We start from the raw sequence: 21,782 nt of genomic DNA on the forward strand, positions 1-21,782 counted from the left end.
ATTGGATAACACTAGTTACTAAATTACTATGGCACATTTAAAAGATCCTTTGAAAGGTGGTTTAAGGACTTGGCATAAAGTCATTCAGCTTTTCAGAAGTGCTTCTTTTATAGCTAAAAGATGCTGCACTGTTGACATTCAGCCAGAAAGCAAGTCGGAGATGTGGATTAGTTTTAGAACTAAATTGCACTTGCAGATGGTGATAAACAGGGCTATTTGCTTCCACGGTACTCTGTGTTTATGCCAAAAATTAATTTGCATAATTTTCTTAATGAATAGGATGAAAAATGTACACTTATAACCCTGGCAACAGAAGAAGAGTGTTTTGCTCAATGACACTTCAGCAGTACAACGCATCATAACAGGAGGGTTGAAACACAGACTCCTCACTTACAAGGGGTCCCTCGTGAATTTCGTAAGCCTTGGGATGATGTAAGACCTATTAAAACTTTAATATATAATATAAATAATACATGGATGTCAATTATCCATCCACTGCATGCTGGGATAGCCATTGATTTCCCTGAATGGGCTTAGGCAGATGTGAAAAATGAACAAATAAATGGAAGTCAAGAGAATAAGCCTTAATTAAAGATTTAATATATCCTGGCATGTGTTATAAAAATGGATCAGATTTGGATGAACGCTGTTATTTTTAAATGTTCTTAAAGACACAGTTGTATCTTCAGTGTATTTTTAAAAATCCTCTTTAATGAAAGAAAAGGGGTTTGATACAGGACCATTAATCTTGCTCTGCATGTAAGGGTACATAAAGCAAACCTACAATTTAACGAAAAACTACAACATTTGCAGAAAAAAAGAATTCTCCTCTGACCCCCTTTTGTAAAGCCAATTGAGCTAATGAGCTCTTGAGATGATTGGGGTTTTTGTGAAAAGCACTCGGGCAGACAGTCAGAAGAAAAAAAGACACCTTGCATTTTTTAACCTCCCATGGCTCTTTACTCTGCAGTAGAGGGGGAAAGTTCTTGACTGATTTTTCTTTTTATGTCTTGAGGGCAGAGAGTAACAGCAGGTATTAAAAAGACCACCGCGGTGAAACAAGTGAATGAACACTCTCAAACTGATTGCATTGGCTCATAAAGCTTGCAAGTGTTTTTTCTTGATAATGCAAATTAGGAATGTGGCAATGTATGGGCACAAAACACCTGAAAAGATTAAGTCAAGTAAAATCTGTAGATAAAGCAGTATTGTATTATATTTCACCTTTAAATAAACATTTTAAACAATAAACCAATCAATAATCCCCTGAAAATTGATTTAATGAAAACATCTATGTTGCATCTAACAGCATTGTAATGGATATATGTTAGGCATGTTTTTAGCACATGGAGAGACATATACATTTTTAAATGCTGCTGAAATAAAGGTTATATGTAACTTGACCTAAATGACCCAAATATTCTAGACAAGTTGACATAATTTCACCTGCAAATCATCAAATGATCATCCAGCCACCAACTAAATAAAACAGTCAATCAGCCAGTCCATCAACTGATCAACAGGAGAGTGAGTAATTTAGAGGGTCACCATGATCTTGCTGGTGGTTCCTCTGGGATTCTCCACAGGCACAGAGTTGTTGAAGACCAGAGCCCACAACAGCCAAACGGACTTCCCTATGGTGAATTTAGATCCACCTGACTCTGTGAGAGAGCGAGAGATAGTGTGAAAGAAATAAAGTTTTTAGGAGATTATGAACAATTCAACACCCATGCTGAGTGATATTAGGCGGGGTAGGACGCTCAGTATCTTAAAATCCAATTTATAACAGTATGGGATTGGTGAAATCGGTGGCTATAACAGTGTCCACTCTTCTGGTTTCAAGTTTTTAATCTGATGTTGGAAACTCACTGCAGGAGGAAAAAAAGCATATCCTACAGTGATCTAAGAACTGTCTGATGTTGAGTTCAAACAGGAGTGACAGAGTTAGTGGGAAGAGAAAATACCTATATGGAGATATAAAAGATTAAACATGGAAGTAAACTCCCTTTTGTTGAATATAGAATCATCAAACTACGAAGCCTCAGAAGGGGAGAAGAATGAGACAAAGGTTAGATAGAGGAATCTAGTTGGTTATAGTCTCCTATTACACTTCAAAAATGATATCTTTGATATCTGATGTGAACCACGGTGCTGCAACGGATTTTGCCAAAGACAAAGGCTAAAAAGTGAGGGCTGAAACATGCTTCTGCACGTAGGCAAATGTGCACGGGGGGTTGCAGCCAATCACCAAGCTACTGACCTACTACTGAGCCACTGAAGTGGATTTGGGTGATGGCGAGAAGCAGAAAAGATGTCAGGTCTGCCCCCATTCACATGACAGTAAAACCAGCACCATGTGTGTATAGTGTAGAATATACATGTACAAGATACAAGTACTTACATTGTGCTTATCATGTGGAGAAATATGAAAAAGTGAGGGACTTAAGAAGAGAAGAGAGACAGAAGCAGAGGTGTTTTTGCACAGAAGAAGCTAGAACTGAAAACCAGTGATGAACAAACACCTACCTGTCACTCCAATTCAGTATTATTCCACTTGGGTCAGTTTATTAGAAGGTAATGAATAACATTTCCAAATGATTATTTGAAATGAATGTAGCAGCTCAGAGGAGCAGCCAGTAAACAGATGCAATGAATGATAAACTGACAAGCACTGTAAAAATGTCAAAATCAACCACCACCGCGCCGTCAGTGTTTGTTTCATTAAAAATAAATAAGCTGGATGGTGGGTGTGGAGTGATTGTTTTGACTCATGTGCAGTCAAAAATAGTGGGACGCTTTGCATAATTTGAGCAAATGGCCTCCTCAAATCAGCCCCCCCTCGCTTACATAACTGACGAAGTGACAAGTTGGTAATAATGTTGTGAAATGAGCAGTGGCAGCGGGTTGATTGGCGTGCCGGCGCTAGAGTGACTCCGTCTCTTACTCTTGGCGCTCTGCAGGCTGCGGTTGTATCCCACGGGGCTGAAGAACTCAAAGATGAAGACGGTGACAGCCACCACCGACAGGCACATCACAAACATCATCACCCACACTGCCGGGCTGTAGGGCTCTGCAACGCACACACAAAAACACGCATGCAAACATAAGATAAAGTTTCAGAAGTTTGCCTGTCATCTGATGGCCAATCAAATGAGAGCAAAGCAGCAGCACTCTGTCAAACAGTCCACTGATTGACTGCCCTTCACTGTGTGTTTAGGTGTATTCACATTAAAGTGGAAAAACAGGGGTCTTGCTTTGCGCGCTCTGCTTTGGTTGGCGCAGTGTTTACCACTCTGGAAATTTCAGTGACGCTGTAACGTTTATACAACAGCGCCACATTAGCTACAATGCTAACAGTTCTAGCAGTAGATCACTACATTTCACAAACTCATATTGTTTTATTGTACCAGCTGAATCTGCATGCTGATAATATCTTTTTGTCTGGATTCATTATGAGGCAAATTTGTTATTACACAAAAAGGGAATAAACTAAAGCTCCTTTTCCACCGCATGGTAACAGCTTAACTCGACTCTACTCGCCTTTTTTGGTTTGCCATTGTGGAAAAGTTGTTCCTGTACCTGCTACTTTTTTTCGTATCACCTCCGTCGAGGTTCCAAGTGAGCTGGGGCGAAACTAAAATGTGACTTGACAACACAGCAGACTACTGATTGGTCACAGCGAATTGCCACTATTCACTGCATCATTCACTGCAGTTTTTTTATTTTACAATTTCCGTACGTTATTTCATCACTAAATCCACTTCTGGGAAGTTTTTAGGTGACAAATCAACTGTGTAGATTTCGAATATTGACAATTTTACGGAAATTGATGGTGACAGAGTCGAGTAGAGGCGAGGCGAACTGAGCTGGTTCTGGTAATGGAAAAAAAGCTATACATCCATTGCGAAGTGTGTGAAACCTTTTAAACTTTCCCTTTTTTATTTCCTTACTAAATTCTTCTATGGCAACTTTATAAAATACACACTTCTGATTGGCCTTGTTAAAGCTCCTAAGACTTTAGATATAACCCTTTGACGCCTGATTTTTTACCAAAAAAAAAAATAAAAAAATGTCTATAGAACACAGAAAAGATATAAATTCAGGTATGATGTAGGTATGATGCAAATTAGCGACAACAGGCATAAACGAGAAACCAGCGCTTGCAAAACGTTCCTAGCTGCGTATCCAATCTGCACAAACAGGCATCGGGGGAATACATGCGCTATCTTGGCTGCAGTCTGAAAGGATGAGGTGTGACGCGAATTCGCGACAATCGGTGTCAAGGGGTTAAAACTTTGCTATTTCTCTATAATTAAGTGTAGTAAGATATAAGCTCACCCCAAACCCCACTGATATAGAAAATATTTCCTCATATTGTAATACTTTGTTATATATAACTACTTAGTGTACTTTACATGACTCATTTCACACAAAAATAATTATGCAAAATAGTTGGCTGCCGTGAACTACGATTGACCTTGAGTAAAAATGTTTATTTCCTGCATTATGTGAGGGTAAACAAAAGCAATGAGACAGAGAGATCTGAAGCTAGACCATGAAAACAGGTAAGATTATGTGTACATAGACACTTAGGTCACACTGCGTTCATTTCAGATTAGATTAATTCTAAATAAGCTGCCGAATAACACAAACGTTTCCTCTATGTATGAAACTAGGAGGGTTCAGAAAGTGCACTCATTTATTTTTAGTTGTTTGGTATTCAGAAATATGGAAACAGGTTACTTAAGCCAAAATTTAAGTGATGAACATTTAGAAAGCTATTCATTTCTAATCAGACACGTGCAGCACTGTGGTGGCCGGACATAAATACCTTTGTCCAATGTGCAAAAGATGGGAGACCAAATAGAGAAAACTTAACATCTGTAGAGGTAAAAACCTCTGGGTGAAGACAGGGGGGGGGGGGGGGGGTCGTCTTTCCTCATCTCGTCCTTCTAAATAAATGGGTGCTAGTCTAACTGCCGACAGAGGAAACGAGCAGATACTTCTGAGATTTGTCAAATTAGTGAGGGATTTTCTGCCGACACTGAGAGCAGCAGCAGTGGCAGATGTAACACTAATCAGACAGCACAAGAGAGACAAACTGAGCTGCTGTGTCGACTCATCAACACCTTTGTCTCCCTGTGTTACATCCAGGAAAAGACTCTAAATCAAACCTGACTGTGTGCTGGTATACCAAAGAGCAACAAGTGCTGTTTACATATGAGGCTCTTAGCTGAGGTTCCCCTGCAGAGAGATGTACAGTGAGGGCGCAGGTGGAGAGGCTCGGGATTTATCCATTAAACTTACTGCCAGACAGGGTTAATATGCTTTTAAGGCTGGGCTTTCAAACTGTGTGCCATGAGGACTCAGAGGCTGCAAGTTTTATTTCCATCTAGGTCTGCCGCAGTGTACAATATCACAGGTACAGAAACCTGTGTCATTACATATATCATTTAATTTGTTTTTATGAATTGTTTTATCAGATTTTTGCAGGAAAAAAATATTAATGAAAATGAATGGTCTGCCATCTGTTTTATTTTAATAATAATGTAGAAAATAACCCTTTGAAATTTGAAAACCTGACTTTTCAGGAGGATTCACTAACGACATGACACATCATTTATTATTAATGCTGTAGTTTCTAAAAAGAAATACAAAGAAATCTGAAAGTGGAAGAGATGTTCAGCTGCAGTATTTAACAAATGGTGCCTTTAAGTTGTGAGGTCTTATTCTGGGCACATGGGAAGTCAAAGTATTCTGGTATTCAAGTGTTGCTTGAATGTCTGTTATTAGAAAATTAAGGTCTTCTGATTCAGATTCTGGTTGATGTCACCTGTTCCTGGGTGACGAGAATCAGAAACTGCCATTCTGTTGTTCACTTTTCAAAAGTGTTGATGATTTTGTGCACTCTATTTTAATGTCATGGTCGGAACAAAAAATAGGTCAACAACAAAAATGATCAAAAGAAACATTTTAAAGGCTTCTTCTGGGCTCTAACATTTTGACAAAATGTAACAACTTGTGAGCTTTGCACTTCTAGAAAATGTACATTGCAATTTATATATAAAGTCATAAGTACCACATTTTAGTGATGGTCAGACAACATTTAACTCAACTTTATGAAAAAAACTGAGAGATATTGTTTTCTGTTTGTTCAATCACATTTATAAACAAGAGAGGGACAGTATTATATAACATTTCGGGCAAATGCAGTCCAATAAAACATCTCCACAAACTACAGCCTCAAAAATAACATCGGTCAACCACGATCAAAGCATAAACACTGTCTGTCTTGAACTGTCTTTACAAAGGAAGGATTTGTTGGAGGGCTCGTTTTAGATTGCACATATACTTAATAATAATAACTTGATAACTATAGTGTTCAGCCGAGAATTTTGTGGTTCAATGTATGAGGAAAGTTAACAATTTTGTGGCCTGTGCTTTATTTTTATTAGTCATTATGGAGTATAGACATCAGAAGTTAAACTATGTTATTTGATTGACTATTGTTGTAATTTTATTAACTTATGAGCTATTTAAATGGGGCTGGGTGTGATTCCTATCTTCTTGCAAAATATGTGTTTGTGTAAAACGTTGAGATTTGAGTGTTATGCCAAGCTTTGTTGTCTCATTGCATTTGTTCAGTGTAGCCTAAGGGAGGTGATTTAAAAGTGATTTAAAATATTTAATTGCGTTCTTTGGTCTAATGTCTTTTCCTAAACAAAGATTGCAGTAGCTAAATTTGCTAAATAGCATGACGTCAACCAGAGAGGACGAACTAAGCAGTGGAAACGCCACCACTATGATCATCACCTTGTGAATCCTTGACAAACAGCGAATGTCCCTTTTTCTTCTTAAAATTGAACTTCATTGGAGGATAAAGTTTTTTAACAGTGCCCCCAAGCGCTGGACACAGCACTGGATTTTTTTCATGTTTATTTGTCTGCTCCTTTTGATTGTGGTTCAATCAAAACTGCCTTGGCGGAGGAAGCATGTGAATAATTACATGGTGCTCTGCAAAGACTGAAGGTTACGTTTGATTTATTCTCTTATACTCTGGCAGGTGAGGAGTGTAAAGCAGCTGTGTGTTATTTTTAAAGGGCTGTCAGCTTTGAGTTAAGATCTGATGAGCTTTATTGCTTTATTTCGCATTCATGTGCTCTCTCAGTCTCAGTGTTTGGTTTCCCGCAGCTATATATCCATTTTGGCAACAGCTAATCTATTTTTATACCCATATTTATTCCGGGAAAGTCAAGAGAAGACATATGCTTTGTGTCAATGATGCCCTCTTAAAAATTCAGTTGACGGGGTACAACAGTCTGGAATTGGTGCCAGTGAGCAAATTCACTAGAGCAGATGGGGTTAAGGTTGGGGTTAATGAGGTTTCCGTGCCCTTCCTCGGGGGCATTTCAGCAGCAGTTGCTAAGTAAAGTGACAGCATTACTTACTCATTTTGCTTGCCAACATGTTCCCAGCAGGTCCAGGGTTTCAAACGGGTGACCTTAGTACTCTGAGCAAGGGAGTAGCAGTAACATAGAAAAGTCAATTTTGTTGATAAGTCCCTTTAAAGGGAGGGACAACCACTTTGTGAACCTGGGTGTAGGTTTAGTTTTAGTCTCTGTAGTGAGCACCAGAGAAGCACAGGGCAAGGACACAGTATGTATGACATGCCACTAGCTGCATATACATTAACATAATGATGTGTCTCCCTCCTCCTTCTGCCATAATCCTACCATAGTATGCATTTGGAGTACCTATTATGCAACTATCATGTGCATATATTATGCAATCTAATGCACACCTGGAAAATAAGCGCAAAGAAAAATGCAATCTAGCACTACATTTTGGCCATAGTGTTTCATGAGGCATTGATGAAACCACTAAAATGTAGCTTCTTGAATGATTTTGCTTTGTAAAGTGTGTCGGACACTTTTCTTTAGAAATACTGCCATACAAGTACAATTCTTGTAGCTCCAACACTAGTTCAGCATGAAATCTCATGAAACTCTTCACTTGTTAAATGCCACCACTGCTGTTTGAAGCATCTTATTAGGGGGAAATCTTTGGCATGTGTTTTAAGGCAGTTGGACTGCCATGTAAAGTGCAAAATGTGGTGAAAACTGATAGATAGATTACACGGATACAAATGCCCTTCATCAATGTGACTATTATTAGAGTCCTCCATAAATCTATAATAATTCAATAATACCTACTGTGATCAGAATACATGAGCATATGTTAATTCTGGCTTCACTTTTCTTGTAATATTGTCTTACTTGCATTATAAGTGAATTATTAGTATGCATGCAAGCAAAGCCATTGTCTTTCCACTAGAGTTGCACCTAACTGTTTCCAGAACTGGGAACAACCTTAAATGGTACACTAAGCAGTTAATAAAACACACTTGTCAGGGGGGGTGCACAAACACAGTCACAGACACTTAATCAAAACTTGATAACTATGTTAGATAGGGGTATTGTGTGGCAGTGCTCGTTTTCACTATTTCACACGATTTTTTATATCACTCAGATGTTTTATCACAGCAGCTGGCAGATTGAAGGATCTGAATATGTTTAAACCTTTTGACTAAAATATAATTAGTCAGTATAAGTGACATCAACTCGACTCCGTAGCCAGTGTTTCACTAGCCACACTCTAAGGAACCTGATTACAACGTTTTGGTTGTCCGGTTACAAACATTTTGACCCTGATTTGTCCATCTCTTTGCCCAATTGTTCATATCCCACATGTTTTATATCTATGACCCAACATCTGAACAGCCCTGTGGTGTGCAGAGAATACAGAAGTAGCACTAGCAGTCAGTAGGGGTAGTGTTAACATTGATGTGGCAGAGTTGGCTGAGGCTGGCTGGCTGCTTCCTTTGTTGTTCTGTTTGAATTCACGTTGAATCACATCAGTTCCTTTGAGATTACAGTTCCTGCAGAATAATCTGCTGTGTTTTTATCCTTATTTTACAAGGTGGGTTTGTTAAGAGCAAATGCATTTTACAGTCAAAGCACGCTCGCGACCTAACCCCGGATAAGCGGTAGAAAATGGATGGATGGATGGAGTCACAGCACAACAGCCAACGCGCCTCCGGATAATGAGGGAATGAGGATAAAAGGTGATAATCATAACACAAAATACAATAAAGGGGAAAGACTATAGATGATAAGTGTTTTGAATTTTGAGTGTCTCTAACATTAGAGGACCATTGACTTTGATTTAAGCACATGTCAGAGTGCAAAAAGGACTCAGATTATTCACACATCGTCAATGATAGCTATTATTTTGCCATCATTTTTTTTTATATGCAGTGGAATAAAAATGTCATCCGAGCACATAAGCAGCTGGGGTTTAGGACCGCGAGCTGGGGTTTAGGACCGCGAGCTTTACCCAATTGGCTTTTTCCCCAGAAGACATTTTGACATATCACAATAGGAAAAACACATGTGTGAAAAATAAAACTGATTATAGGTGAATTTGATGTAGCTGCTGCAGTCCTGGCATTGTGCATGCTGGCTGACCGTCACGGCTTACTGCGACATTTGAATTGAACAGTGCCATTGTTAATGTTAGAGACACTGCGATTTTACTACTACAGTATGACAAGTCAAAGTGTCTGCTGAAAAAGGCCTTTGCTCCAGTTTATATATTTAAGCTGAATTTGCTGGATTCACAGAAACTCTTAAGAAGCTCTTGAAGAATCAGTTGGTGGTTTGGCCGAAGAGTTCTGCTGCACTCTTTTGTTTGTAAAGGCTTTTATCTCTGAATTGCCAATATGACTGACAGCCCTGCTACTGCAGCTGACCATCCTTTTCAACACACACACTAACTCTCTTTTTACTTCTCTTCACTTGTTCAATTTTCACATCCCTCTATTCTGGGTCCCTCGACAGTTTAAGTGTTTGTTATCATCCAGGATTAGACATTGTGTCCTGCCTCGCTCTCCAGCTCCGTGGTCTGTCTGGGTCTCTGCGTTTGTAACAAGGCCTCTCTGTCTGTCTCATTTTTTCACCCACAGAATGTATCAAGTTATTAGAGGATTGACTGAGCTAAGTTTATTACAGATAATTAAAAAAAATAGAGATGTATAATGTTTTAAAATAACTATTCTGTTATTTAATCAGAACAGACATGTTATGCTTTCTTTTTCATTAATATAAAAAAACACATAATTAGTATACACACCTTTCTCATTGTAGCATACACACAGAAAAACACACACTGAAGGTGCAGCAAAGTAAAAGTAAAAGGCTGGCATGGATAAAAATTTCTGAATGTGAGTCCTTTTTTCTGTTTCTTTCTAATGCTCACTGGGAAACTTCTGAGTGGCTTTAACATGTGCAAGGGCTATAAAAGTTGCTTCCAGTATATTTTAAAGTTAAAAATTGTTGAATTCTGAACAATTCAACTTGTTTAAATTGTACTAAAAGTGAAAAGAAGCAGGACTGACAAACTAGAAGCAGGTGAAAATGTGATGATGACATGGTACTTCTACATTTCATCTAAGGCATATCACAAGGGCATTACCGACATGCAAGTAATGAAAACTTACTGTCACTCTGAAGCTGTGACAGTATACACATTTGTGTGTGCACGTGGGTCTACTACAGTCAGTCTGCCTCAGAAAATGCCCAGAAATGAAGTTAATTTGTTAACTTAGCTTCGGGAGCGGGGCCACGCCTCACCCACACCTCCAATAACCGTCAAGGCTACATATACCGTTCCGCTCAGCCTGCCCCACTTGTTCAGATTGCTCGACGCAAGTCAGACAACGATCTACGTTCAACAGCACACGCTTAACAGCATGCTTGTTTCAGATCGCTTGACCCGCCCCCCCCTTTCCCTTCTCTTCATCCATTCATCCCTACACACATCCACTCATCCTGTCGTCCCTTATGCCTTCATACCCTCTTCCCTGCTCCTCTCATCCCTTCATCCCTCATCCCATTATCCCTGATTCCCTCATCCCCGCTCCCTTCATCCCCTCATCCCCTCCTATTCAATCAGGGCACAGCTCTCTCATGTCTCATCTAGGTACCGTCTGGGGGGGGGTTGAAATAAGCTCGGGCGAAAACACTTCCGAGACGGAATCCCCACACTGAGTCTCTCTGCCCGGTCGTCTGCACACCCTCTCAGACCAGCCAGACGACATCCTTCTTCCGCCATCACCCTTCCCCTCTACATGCATCAATCCGTCCTCCACAATCCATGCAGTCCAAATTTGCATGTACCTCCAAATCACACATTGTTGTGGCGTGGTCCTTGCTAGTGAAAGGCCATTTTACCCTGCAGGAGTAATCAGCAACTATCATATTTGACATAAAAAAGGAATCCTTTGATAACAAGTGTCTTGACTGAAGAACAAGACAAGACCGTCATCAAAAAACTGTCCAGTGGCAAAAATATAGTGTCACAGAATGTCAAGTCAGAAGACAGGGAGCCCAAAAAGACAGTCTAAATGTTTAAACAGTCTTAGAAAATGTTTCCATGCTCCCAAAATGGACCGCTTTCAAGAGCTTGACAGGAGTATGTGATTGAAAATCTCAATGTCACTCGCTTCCGATTCCGGCCCATGGGACCTTATTTCTGAAAAAATATGTACAGTAGTCAATGGCGAGAGACAACTTATTTTTTGATTCTGTTCAAAAAGATGTTTGTAAATTTAAAAGATAATTTTGTCCATCAAGAAAGTTGTAGTTTTTCGTCAAACAGTAAAGGTACATGCCATTTTGTGTGAAAACCTCTTGTCTTACACAAAATACGTCACCAATATGTTAGCGCGGTAATGCTAGCTAACGTTTATTGCTCAGTTGCTGCTAGCAAGATAACTTAGCTATGTTCCACGCAGAAATGTATCTCACCTGATGTGTTTAATCCAACGACTCTCGGTCCTTTTATCACATCAGCCTCTCATGTACGTTCTTTGACGTTAGCTTCAGTCATTGAGAGAAAAAGTAACGTCACATAAACAAATTTGTAATTATTATTTTCACAATCTTATACTTCAACAGTTTTACATCAAACCACAACTTTCTTGACTTTTAAATTGTGTATTTTATATTTTGTATATTTTAAATTGACCATAATCATATGTGTAATTCAGACCACAATTCAAACGGGATCAAAAAAATTTGTTGTCTCTTTCCGTTTACTACTGTACATATTTTTTCCAAAGTAAGGTCCTGTCGTGGTCCACCAGAAGGGGAGGGACATAGGCTCTCTATTCAGCTCATCATGTTTGTTACAGTGACAAAATTTTATTCATGGTGAATCATTTTGTTCTATTTACTGTATATGCATTTACATGTGAATAATTTAATTTAAAGTAAGTGCAATATGCCAAGCCTGTCTTGTCTTGTCTGTATGCATAAACAGGTGCTACCAAAAGATGTCCTACAATCAGGCCAATACAACGTATGCATTTTGTTTCCCCTGGCTGTTCATACACAGACTCAAACACTAAAATCATTATACATTTTTATCAAAAACTAAATCCAAATCAGGTGCCAAAACTTTCATCATGCACCAGTATCTTGGCAACATGTAAAAATAATGGCCCAATTGTAGCTGTATGTAAATGACGTACTTAATACACACACAAAGGAGAAAAGAGACAATCTGCCTACCTACCTTAGGCCCACCAAGGCTCTCCTTGTCACCCAAATTTGAATTTTCTGGCTCAGATAACTGACAATTTGGCGGCGAGTAGTAAGAAATCCAAGCCTCAAAAAGAGCCTTTAGAAATCTAGGGCTGACTTCGGGATACTAAAGTATGCCAGTATTTTTCTATTCCACATTGAAACTAACATTAAGTATGTAACTCATGGTTTTTAGGATGGCTCTCAGAATCCCTTTCTCCTTGATGTCTTATGTGTAGGTAATTAATTCATATTAAAAAGAGCATCATGTCGTGTATGCCTTGATTATAACTGCCTTGCTTACTGTCGTTTTCGTAACTTACCTTGTCTGTTTTTCTCTCTCTCACTTCTTTCCTCTTGTCCCTTTTATCTTCCTCCTTCTCTCTAACCAGCTCTAGTTAAAATGCAGGGAGGCTTTCAGAGGCACCACTATCAGAAACAATTGCCCTGACTCTTTGCTTGCTTCCTCACCTGCTTCACTTCTTCTCTCCCACTCGATTGTTTCTGTCACCTTTGACATTTTGTCGCATGTTTCTCTTACCTCTTACCTCTCTGTGGCCTTGCTTACCTTTTGTTCTTTTTTTTTTTCTTATCAACAACCCATCTATTCAATCACACACACACACACACACACCCACCCACACGCAACCACGGAAAGCTACAGTATAGAGTCACTATCTGCACTGTGGCCTGACGGTCTTAAGATAAAACGGCCTTGGGAGCCCCGCACCTCCGCCCAACCATGACATGTTTCAGATTGTCTCCTAAATCTCCTCTGACAGATGGATAGATGTACTACTGCAGCTGTGTAAGTATGAAATAGATCCCTTAAGGAGTATGAGGGAAAAGATCAGGTCTGTGAAGTGAGAATAAAAGTCGACTGCTGAAGTGGACTTTTAAATCATGTCTCTTAAATAAACACATTTTATTAAAAAGGAGAAAGAAAGAAAATACTGCAAATGTAAATCTGCTTTTATTGCAGGAGGAGCTTCCAGGTTTGATGTGGTAGCTCTTGTAAGAAAATATTAAATAATAAATAATATTGACACTATGCTGGATATACAAATTTAAAGTAACAGTTTTACATTTTGGGAAATATGCTTATTTGAATTGGATGATGACATCGATGCCACTCTCTTTTACAACCCGTTAGATGATATGTAATTTTAACTCAACCCTCAAACTCCCAGGTCTCTAGTAGAGGACCCAAGCTTGAGGATGACACATACCACCCTGCAAGGGGTGCGAGTTTTTTATTTTATTTATATATATATATATATATATATATATATATACACTTTTTTTTTTTTTTTTTTTTTGTGGCTTGGGAAAGAGAAGTTTGGGATCCCCTGCTGGAGCTGCTGCCACCGCAGCCCGACCCCGGATAAGCGGATGAAGATGGATGGATATATATATATATATTTTACCTTTAAACAGAGCCACACTAGCTGTTTCCCCCTAAGTCATTATGCTAGGCTAACCTGCTGCAGGCTCCAGCTTTATATTTGGTAAATTCCTATTCCTTTAACGTACTAAACTGTCTCTTCCTCGAGGTGGTAAAACTAGCTGCAAAAAACACCAAATCAAAGCAAAACTAAATAAAACCTAATATTAGCTGCTGCATCACATATTTCAGGTCAATATTTTTATTTATCTGCTTTAGTCATCAACATATCATGATCAGGTAAGTGGTGTCAATTTAATTTAGTTTTGCAAGCAGCTTTTTTTATTTGTCTTTATTGAATTCAGAGTTTTGGAATTATTTTAATATATGTGGGTAAATGATAATAATACTTTTACTTTTGGAAAAAAACTGTTTTTGCTAGTTGATTTTCGATATCTGTGTTTCATGTGTAAGAGATTTGTGCATAAAATATTTATCCATTACGAAGGGAAGTTATTTCACAGATTTTGAACCCAAATTCAAACCTTAAAAGTTATGTGAAAGTTCAAAGAAGCATTTAGTATGTACTTGTATCAGAATGTGCACTGTAGTGTATTCACAGGAGAAAGTTTACAGCACAGATGGAGGACTTAAAAAGTAGTCGCCTGAGACGCTGCTCTTTGCTAACAAGTCATTTTGTTATCTTCTCATCTGGCCTGCACAATACACACAGAGAAACACCCACACACACACACACACACACACACACACACAGAGCAGCGTGTCAACCAGCTCAGATTAAAACATCTGAAAATATCTGAGGCAGCTCTATCTCTCTCTCTATCAAAGCCACTCAACCTCTCCCTCAGTCTTTTGTGTTTGGTTTATATTGGTACATGACAAGATTCTCTCTCTGGGTAACCATCTCTCTCGCTCTCTGTCTCTCTCTCACAATCTTTATCCTTCTTTCTTTGTTTTAATTTATCTCTGCCTCCAGCTTCCTCCTGCTCTCATCTTTCCATCTCTTCATGCTTGGAAATGTCTGGAATTAGTCTAAGAAGATTTGTAAATTAAGAGGTGTTATCTTTGGAGAGGCCAACTTTAAAAAAGACAGATACTTTATTTAAAATAATAATAATAAAAAAAAAATCTCCTATGTTTCTCTGTGGAAGCTCATTTGGATACTGAGAATATCAACGCTAAAGTCTGGGTTGGCAGCTTTGCTTTGAGATGCAAAGCCATGAGTATGAACCTTTTCAAGTGTGAGACAAACGCAAGTCAGAAATAAAGGCCTCTTAAATAGTTGAGGATCATTACATATAATTATATTACTGTCATAACATACAGTACAGGGTTATGTTATGTTATTTATCAGGGCTGTTGTAGTTCATTATTCTACCTCTTCAAAGGCCTACATCTTCAGGTTAAAGGAAATAATCTAATCAGTAACACTTCAACACTGCTTATTATGAGGTTTCTTCCATTTCTGGGTCCATTTTGCTGACAAGTGGTGTCTTTTCACCCTTCCAAAAAAGCACATATTTATTATGTGTAGAATATAATTTTAAATGTGGAAAGTTCACTTATTCCATATGCCTTTTGGACACTCCACATACAGTACAATAAATTCACATGATGTGGATACATGTGACATGTAAGACATCACAACCAGCAATTTCATATCATGAAACCACATAACCACATGTTTTTCATACACTTCACATGCTGAATAAGTGTGAAAACATTAATTGCACAAGAGCTAAAAGGTTACAGTGATTTTAAACATGAACAATAAATGCCATTTTTTGAATTTTCACGCTTCTATCTGAAAACACCGTCATGCAATGTTTAACAAATCTTGAGATAGAAATCTATTGCAACCACAGTCACAGAATATAAACTGGAATGCAAGAGCCACAAGACAAGTTGCATTTTAAGTTATGGATCAACTTTTGTTTTATAACTTTATTTAACAAGAAAACATTGCTGAGATCAATGCTATTTCCTTGTTCACACTCAGTTACACATATTCACTCCTGGAAGTGGCTCAGTACAACCACAGTCTGATCTGTTGGCCAATGAGTAGCTCTACTGGGCTCCACAGCCATTTGTGATTAATAAGCACTAAAATTTCAAAACCATAACTCCAAATGACAACAGCTGTAGTGTAAAAATAATTTTTGTTCTTTGTCATGAGTTCAATCATTTTGTTTTGTGCTGAAACCTTTACTTCTCGTAAACACTTGGTCAATAAAGTGGATTTAGAAAGTTTTCCACACTGGCTTAACAGCAGGTCAATACTTTGGAAGCTCTTTATTCTTCAACATTATCCCTCAGTAAAGGACAGCCACTAGATCACTGTAAGTAGTTGTCTCAGCATGTGTTTATGTATTTTTTCCAATAACACTGCCTCTAGTTTGTCAAAATATGTGGGATATTCCATGTATAACTTGGAATTGATTTGGTTGAAGTAAGGATTGACTGCATACTGAAACCTGCAAGAGAAAGTAAGATCACAACAATGCCGAAAATAAAACAGTGAAATTCCCTTTTGGTTTGATTCAAAAACACAAACACAGTAAGTAGGACAGAGAGAGAGAGAGAGAGAGAGAGAGAGAGAGAGAGAGAGAGAGAGAGAGAGAGAGAGAGAGAGAGAGCACACAACATGTAAATCAACTAGCTGGGACAGCTCAGTGAGTTTTTACATATGAAATACATATACCTTGAATTACCTTGATCTAAATCAAGTTGGAATTTTAAGTATATGTTTTTATTCTTTATATTGGACTTATTTTATTAGACTTACACACACACACACACACACACAGTATAATCCAGGGTTTTCATATTCAAATGTATATGCTGTGTAGAGGAGTATTCTGGGTCTTGGAATAATCACGGAAGGTTTTCTTTGAACTAGTACTACCTAATGTTTGTCTCACAGTCACAGACATAGCTTAACTAAAAACTGTGTAAGTGTAATTTATAGACCTCATCCTGGATTTATTTTTAAGGCTGTGATTAAACAGATATTATTTGTCACTTTATTATACTTCACTACATGTTTACTCAATCATTTAATAATGGCCATTTTGAGTCTCTTCAGATAAATGCATACTTTAGAAAATGGCACAAGTGAATGTAACTCAAGACGCAAACTCACCAAGGAAAGCAGAAGGCGATACGGTGCCATTGCTGCGAGAAACCATGACACTGATGCCAGTCTCCACGAAAGGAACGGAGAACTCTACGACCTCTGACCTCTCTTCGTTAATGGTGAGAGAACCGATGGCCATGTCAGCCCTGTTGGACACCACCTGAAAAACAGGACACCTTGAGTTAGAACAATTTTGTGGGACTCAAAAAAGTTTTGCGGGACAAAAAAGTTTTAAAGGATATTTTTACCAAACACAACATTTTTTAAAAATTATGTGTCAAATCACTGCTATTGTTGTCCTGCATTGACTTTGTCTTTCCCCTCTTTTATGTGTACTGTGTACCCTTTCATTTAATTCCTGAAAAACATCATAACACCCCCCTACAAAGGGTTGCCTTAAGACAGCGCTGTGTATAGAAGTGCAGAGCAGAGTATTTGGAAGGAAAAATCCAAAGCACTCTTCCTCATTGATGTTTGAAAAAATACTTAGGCTTTGTCAGTGAGCTGGATGTTAATTCGAGTGTGTTTCAGAGTTTTCTTTTGTCTCGGCATGCAGCATGAAACCGTGAAACTGTGTTCCTCCTCAGAGCTCTTCCGACAGCTGTAAATGAGGCTCAGGTGGTCAGAAGGTGAGGAGGCACAGCTCTGTCGTGTTTCACCTGGCAGGAAACAGAGGTTACTTGACTGCGGTCGAGGGACTGGGGAGGTTGGAGAAGCTGGCTACTGACCAGAGTTCATTAGTCTGAGTCCTGGCCTGGCCCCAAAAGTCTGTGAAGACAAAATACTCTGTAGCCGCTCACCAGAAACCGCTGAGACGCCTTTAAAAAGGCTCTTAAAGCCACAGTGCTTACAGACCTCTTTCTCAGTTGACATTTTAAGAGTTCAGTCCTCATTGATTCATTGTTGTCTTGATGTACTTCCCAATTATCACATACCAATCAAAAAGTAATGGTAATGTGGTCATATCTTTATCAAGATTAGTTTAGCTTAGTAATGCAGTTAATAGAGCAGGTGTAATTGAAAAATCTTACTGTATGTGTGGCATGTTTACATGCTGGTGAGAATATAAGAAATCTTTTGAGTTTAAGTTTGCATCTTTAGAGTTTAAGTTTGCTTCTGAAAATTCTTTCAATTATAGGCAACATTTTAATCCATAAGCTGTAGCAAAGCTAAGCAAGCATGTAAAAATGTGATAACGTAAATCAAATAAGGGGCAAATTTGGCTTTCTTGTACATTAAAAAGTTAAGTTATGTTATGGATTACAGAGCATTTAGCTGGAGGGTTTTTCTAATACAAGGTACAAGGTACACACAGGTAAACAATTCATGGTTTATATTGCATTGCCATGAAATTACATCATAACATAATGACATAGTATAATTAAATAAAACTAAATGTTCAATGTGATATTTAAGTTTAAATTTGCTGAAACAACGTGGGCTCTCTATCAACCTTCTCTAGATAAATGCAGGAAGAATTTGATGAACTAAAGTTTACTTTGCAAAATCAATCGTATGTCTCCAAGCCAACTGAGAAACTTTAAAGTACATTTCTACAAGAGTGTGATGATTACACACAAGTTTTACACTTTTGATACCGTGATTAGTTGTTCTCTGCCTGCCAAGATCAATCAACCCATGATAATTATTCCATTTATTTCAACTAGGTCATTTCAAATATTCTTATACAGCTAATTTTGAAAGCAACACCTGTGACAGTCCTATTCACGAAGTGCTTCATCGCTGCACAGCACATACTTCTTACTGGGAACAAAAAATATTACACAAGGATGATTCATAGTTGAAGATGAGAAAATGTTAAGGACGTAGGAAATTACTGCCTTATTGGGAGGCATTCAGTAAGGAAGAAGGACAAAAACTGTATGGCTGAATGACATTCTGAGAAATAGCAGAAGTGATTGTCTAAGTGTAAGCTTTGGAGGCACAAGGACAATAAAAACATCTGAGGAAGGTGGATCCATTAGCCTTGGTGAAATTTAACCTTGTCAGGATATGAAAGGAGTTTAGTTAATAGAAAAGAATAAAATGGAAGTTTAGAGAAAAAGGGGAGGGCAGCCGACGTTAAAAGGGCAATGCACAAGAAAAACAAAAATGGTGCTTTCTTTTGTATATTCACAACAAAATAGTTTGGATAAAAACAATTACAGCCGCAGGCAGCAGGAAACATCCAAGGACAGGAGGACGTGAGATATAACAGTTTTCACACAGAATCAGCTGTCCCTGTGCACACTTGTTTGTCTGCCGCCACAATTAAGCAACTTAATGAGTTAGTGACAGAAGCTGGGCAGGAGGCAGCTGGGAACTGAGCGAGAGAGAGAGAGAGAGAGGGACCACCTGCATCTCTGAGGTCTATCTGAGACAGAAACCCTGTAAACAGTGCCATCAGGAGAGTTTTGGGTTGATGTTAACACACACATGGATGCACACAGACACATAGACACACTTATTCTCACTCATGCAAACACACATATTCATTCACACAGAGAAACGCATCTGAACACACACGGGTAACATGTGTGACCCACCAAAACCCTAACCCTAAAGCTGGATTTATACTTTGAGCATTCAAACTTCAAGAACTGCTTGGTCTGTTTGAACTACTTGCGTTTTCTCCTTTTTAGTGACACCAGACATACTGTACTTTCTGATCTTTTAATTAATTAAATAATCTAAGCCAGATGAGTACACAGCACACACAAAAGTTCAGGCACCGGTGAAACATCGCATTTGATCCAGGACGTCCAGTTTGATCTTATCAGAAACATTTTTCAGACCCCACGAACAGTGGGGTGCAGTGGTGCTCCCCAAGGCCTGCAACGTTGATGTGTGAAACCAGTGTTTACAATTACAATTAATTCTCAGTAAATGGACAGTGGTTTTTGACAAATTGTTGTGAATTGGGAGTCCGTTAGTCTCCTAACCATAACATAAATATATAAAACTAAACATGAAATCTTAAACCACAGGTGGCCAAATTATGACTAGAATATGTTTTATTTCTAATAAATTGCACTGTACGTACATGGTACATCCTAGTTTAAATACTTAGGGTGACCACATTTTGGTTTTCAAAGTAGAGGACAGTTGGGGCAGGAGGCAGGCGGACACCCGCAGAGGGGGGAAGGTGTGGGCTGGGGGGGGATTCAAGTAATTGGTGGCACCATGGCAATGTGTATTTATATTAATACATTAATTTTAGTAAAACAGAACAAGGGGAGTGTGTGATTCTCAACAAAAGGCGGCTAGAGGCAGCACTCAGACAATGACACCCTGCCTTTGGTTAAATTTATATCTGCCCACTGCAGAGGCTCCACTCACCTGGAGGAGTAGCTAGTATAACTTATTACTAGTACGATATTATAACATTTTTTAAAAATCATGTTAGAATAACACATATATTTATAGGTTAGACTTTAGTTGGCTTATTTGTAACATTTCAGCAGCTTATTGAGATTCAACAATTCAACTGATTCACAAATAAAACCATTTTCTGTCTTGTTAAGTTTTGATCAGAGTTTATATTAGTGTATTAATTCTAATTTCAGATAATAGTATACTATATAGCTTACCACTAGTATAATAATAATTATAGTTACAGCAGTTTCATTATGCTATGTTGTTCTCATTCATTAAATCCACGTGAAAGAAGAATGCTCTATAGTGGGGGTTAGTCTCTAACTTGTCCATGCTAAGTGCTAACTTAATCAACAATCACAACCATGCAGAACGAGTTCAACATTTAGGAAGTTTGCTGTAGTGCGTTAACCTTTTTCCCAAACTGTTTCCCAAAACGGTCATAGCTTGTTGGTACCACCATGGTTTGAACTAACTTAGTTTGGAACCAACATAGTCCGAACATGTTTCCAGGTGTAGCCTATTTTTCACAGCACAAAACTCACAAAACATTGCATATTCTGCCTTGTTGTGACCGATATCAACTGACATTAATATGCTAATTTATTATTTATGCTTCTTCATATTATAGTCGTACCGGCAATAACAAAAAAAAAAATCAACAATAGTATTAATGAAATCAACAATATAAATAATATATAACATAATCGTTTTATTTATCCTAAATATAGGCTATAACTTTTAAGAACTATTAGCGATTACAAGACTTTCCGTAAAATAGGTATAATCTGCAAGTATCTTCGTTCCAACACTTTAACACTATCATGAATCCCTTGGCCGCAAATGATACCAAAGTCTTGAGAATAACTCAGTGTGATAAATGGCTGAGCTAGTGAATGTTCTCTATTGAGACAGACACGGGTTTGAATCCTGTGAGTTCTCTATTTACCTTTGTTATAATGGCAACGGAAGCTCTCTGGGATTTATTCATTACAGTACTTTCATGAATTTTATGCTGTCCCTTTTTATATTTATGTTTATACTGAAGACTAGTTCCTGCCATGGATTGGCGACCTGTCCAGGGTGTACCCGGCCTTTCGCCCTATGTCGGTGACGAGTTCTATTTATTCGGAGGAGTCACCGGAGTGGACATACAGGGAGAGACGGAAAGCAGCAGGGCACACCGATGTGTCTGCAGCACAGGTAGGCTACGTTAGGTCTG

General features: G+C 38.4%; 1 protein-coding gene across 1 annotated transcript in view; it reads right to left on the reverse strand.

Moving 5' to 3' along the window:
* Window positions 1-21,782, reverse strand: part of grin2da (glutamate receptor, ionotropic, N-methyl D-aspartate 2D, a) — a 228,923-nt gene that overhangs the window by 36,968 nt on the left and 170,173 nt on the right. The window contains exons 10-12 of the mRNA XM_038725574.1: window positions 17,192-17,345; window positions 2,945-3,070; window positions 1,549-1,661 (exon numbers count right to left, since the gene is read on the reverse strand). Of these exons, the coding sequence (XP_038581502.1) occupies window positions 1,549-1,661; window positions 2,945-3,070; window positions 17,192-17,345 (393 nt within the window). The remainder of the gene's footprint in view (window positions 1-1,548; window positions 1,662-2,944; window positions 3,071-17,191; window positions 17,346-21,782) is intronic.

Source organism: Micropterus salmoides, unplaced genomic scaffold (assembly GCF_014851395.1).
Source record: "Micropterus salmoides isolate LMB-PRFRI ecotype aquatic unplaced genomic scaffold, ASM1485139v1 Ms_hic_scaffold_17, whole genome shotgun sequence".
In the NCBI taxonomy this organism is placed as follows: domain Eukaryota; kingdom Metazoa; phylum Chordata; class Actinopteri; order Centrarchiformes; family Centrarchidae; genus Micropterus; species Micropterus salmoides.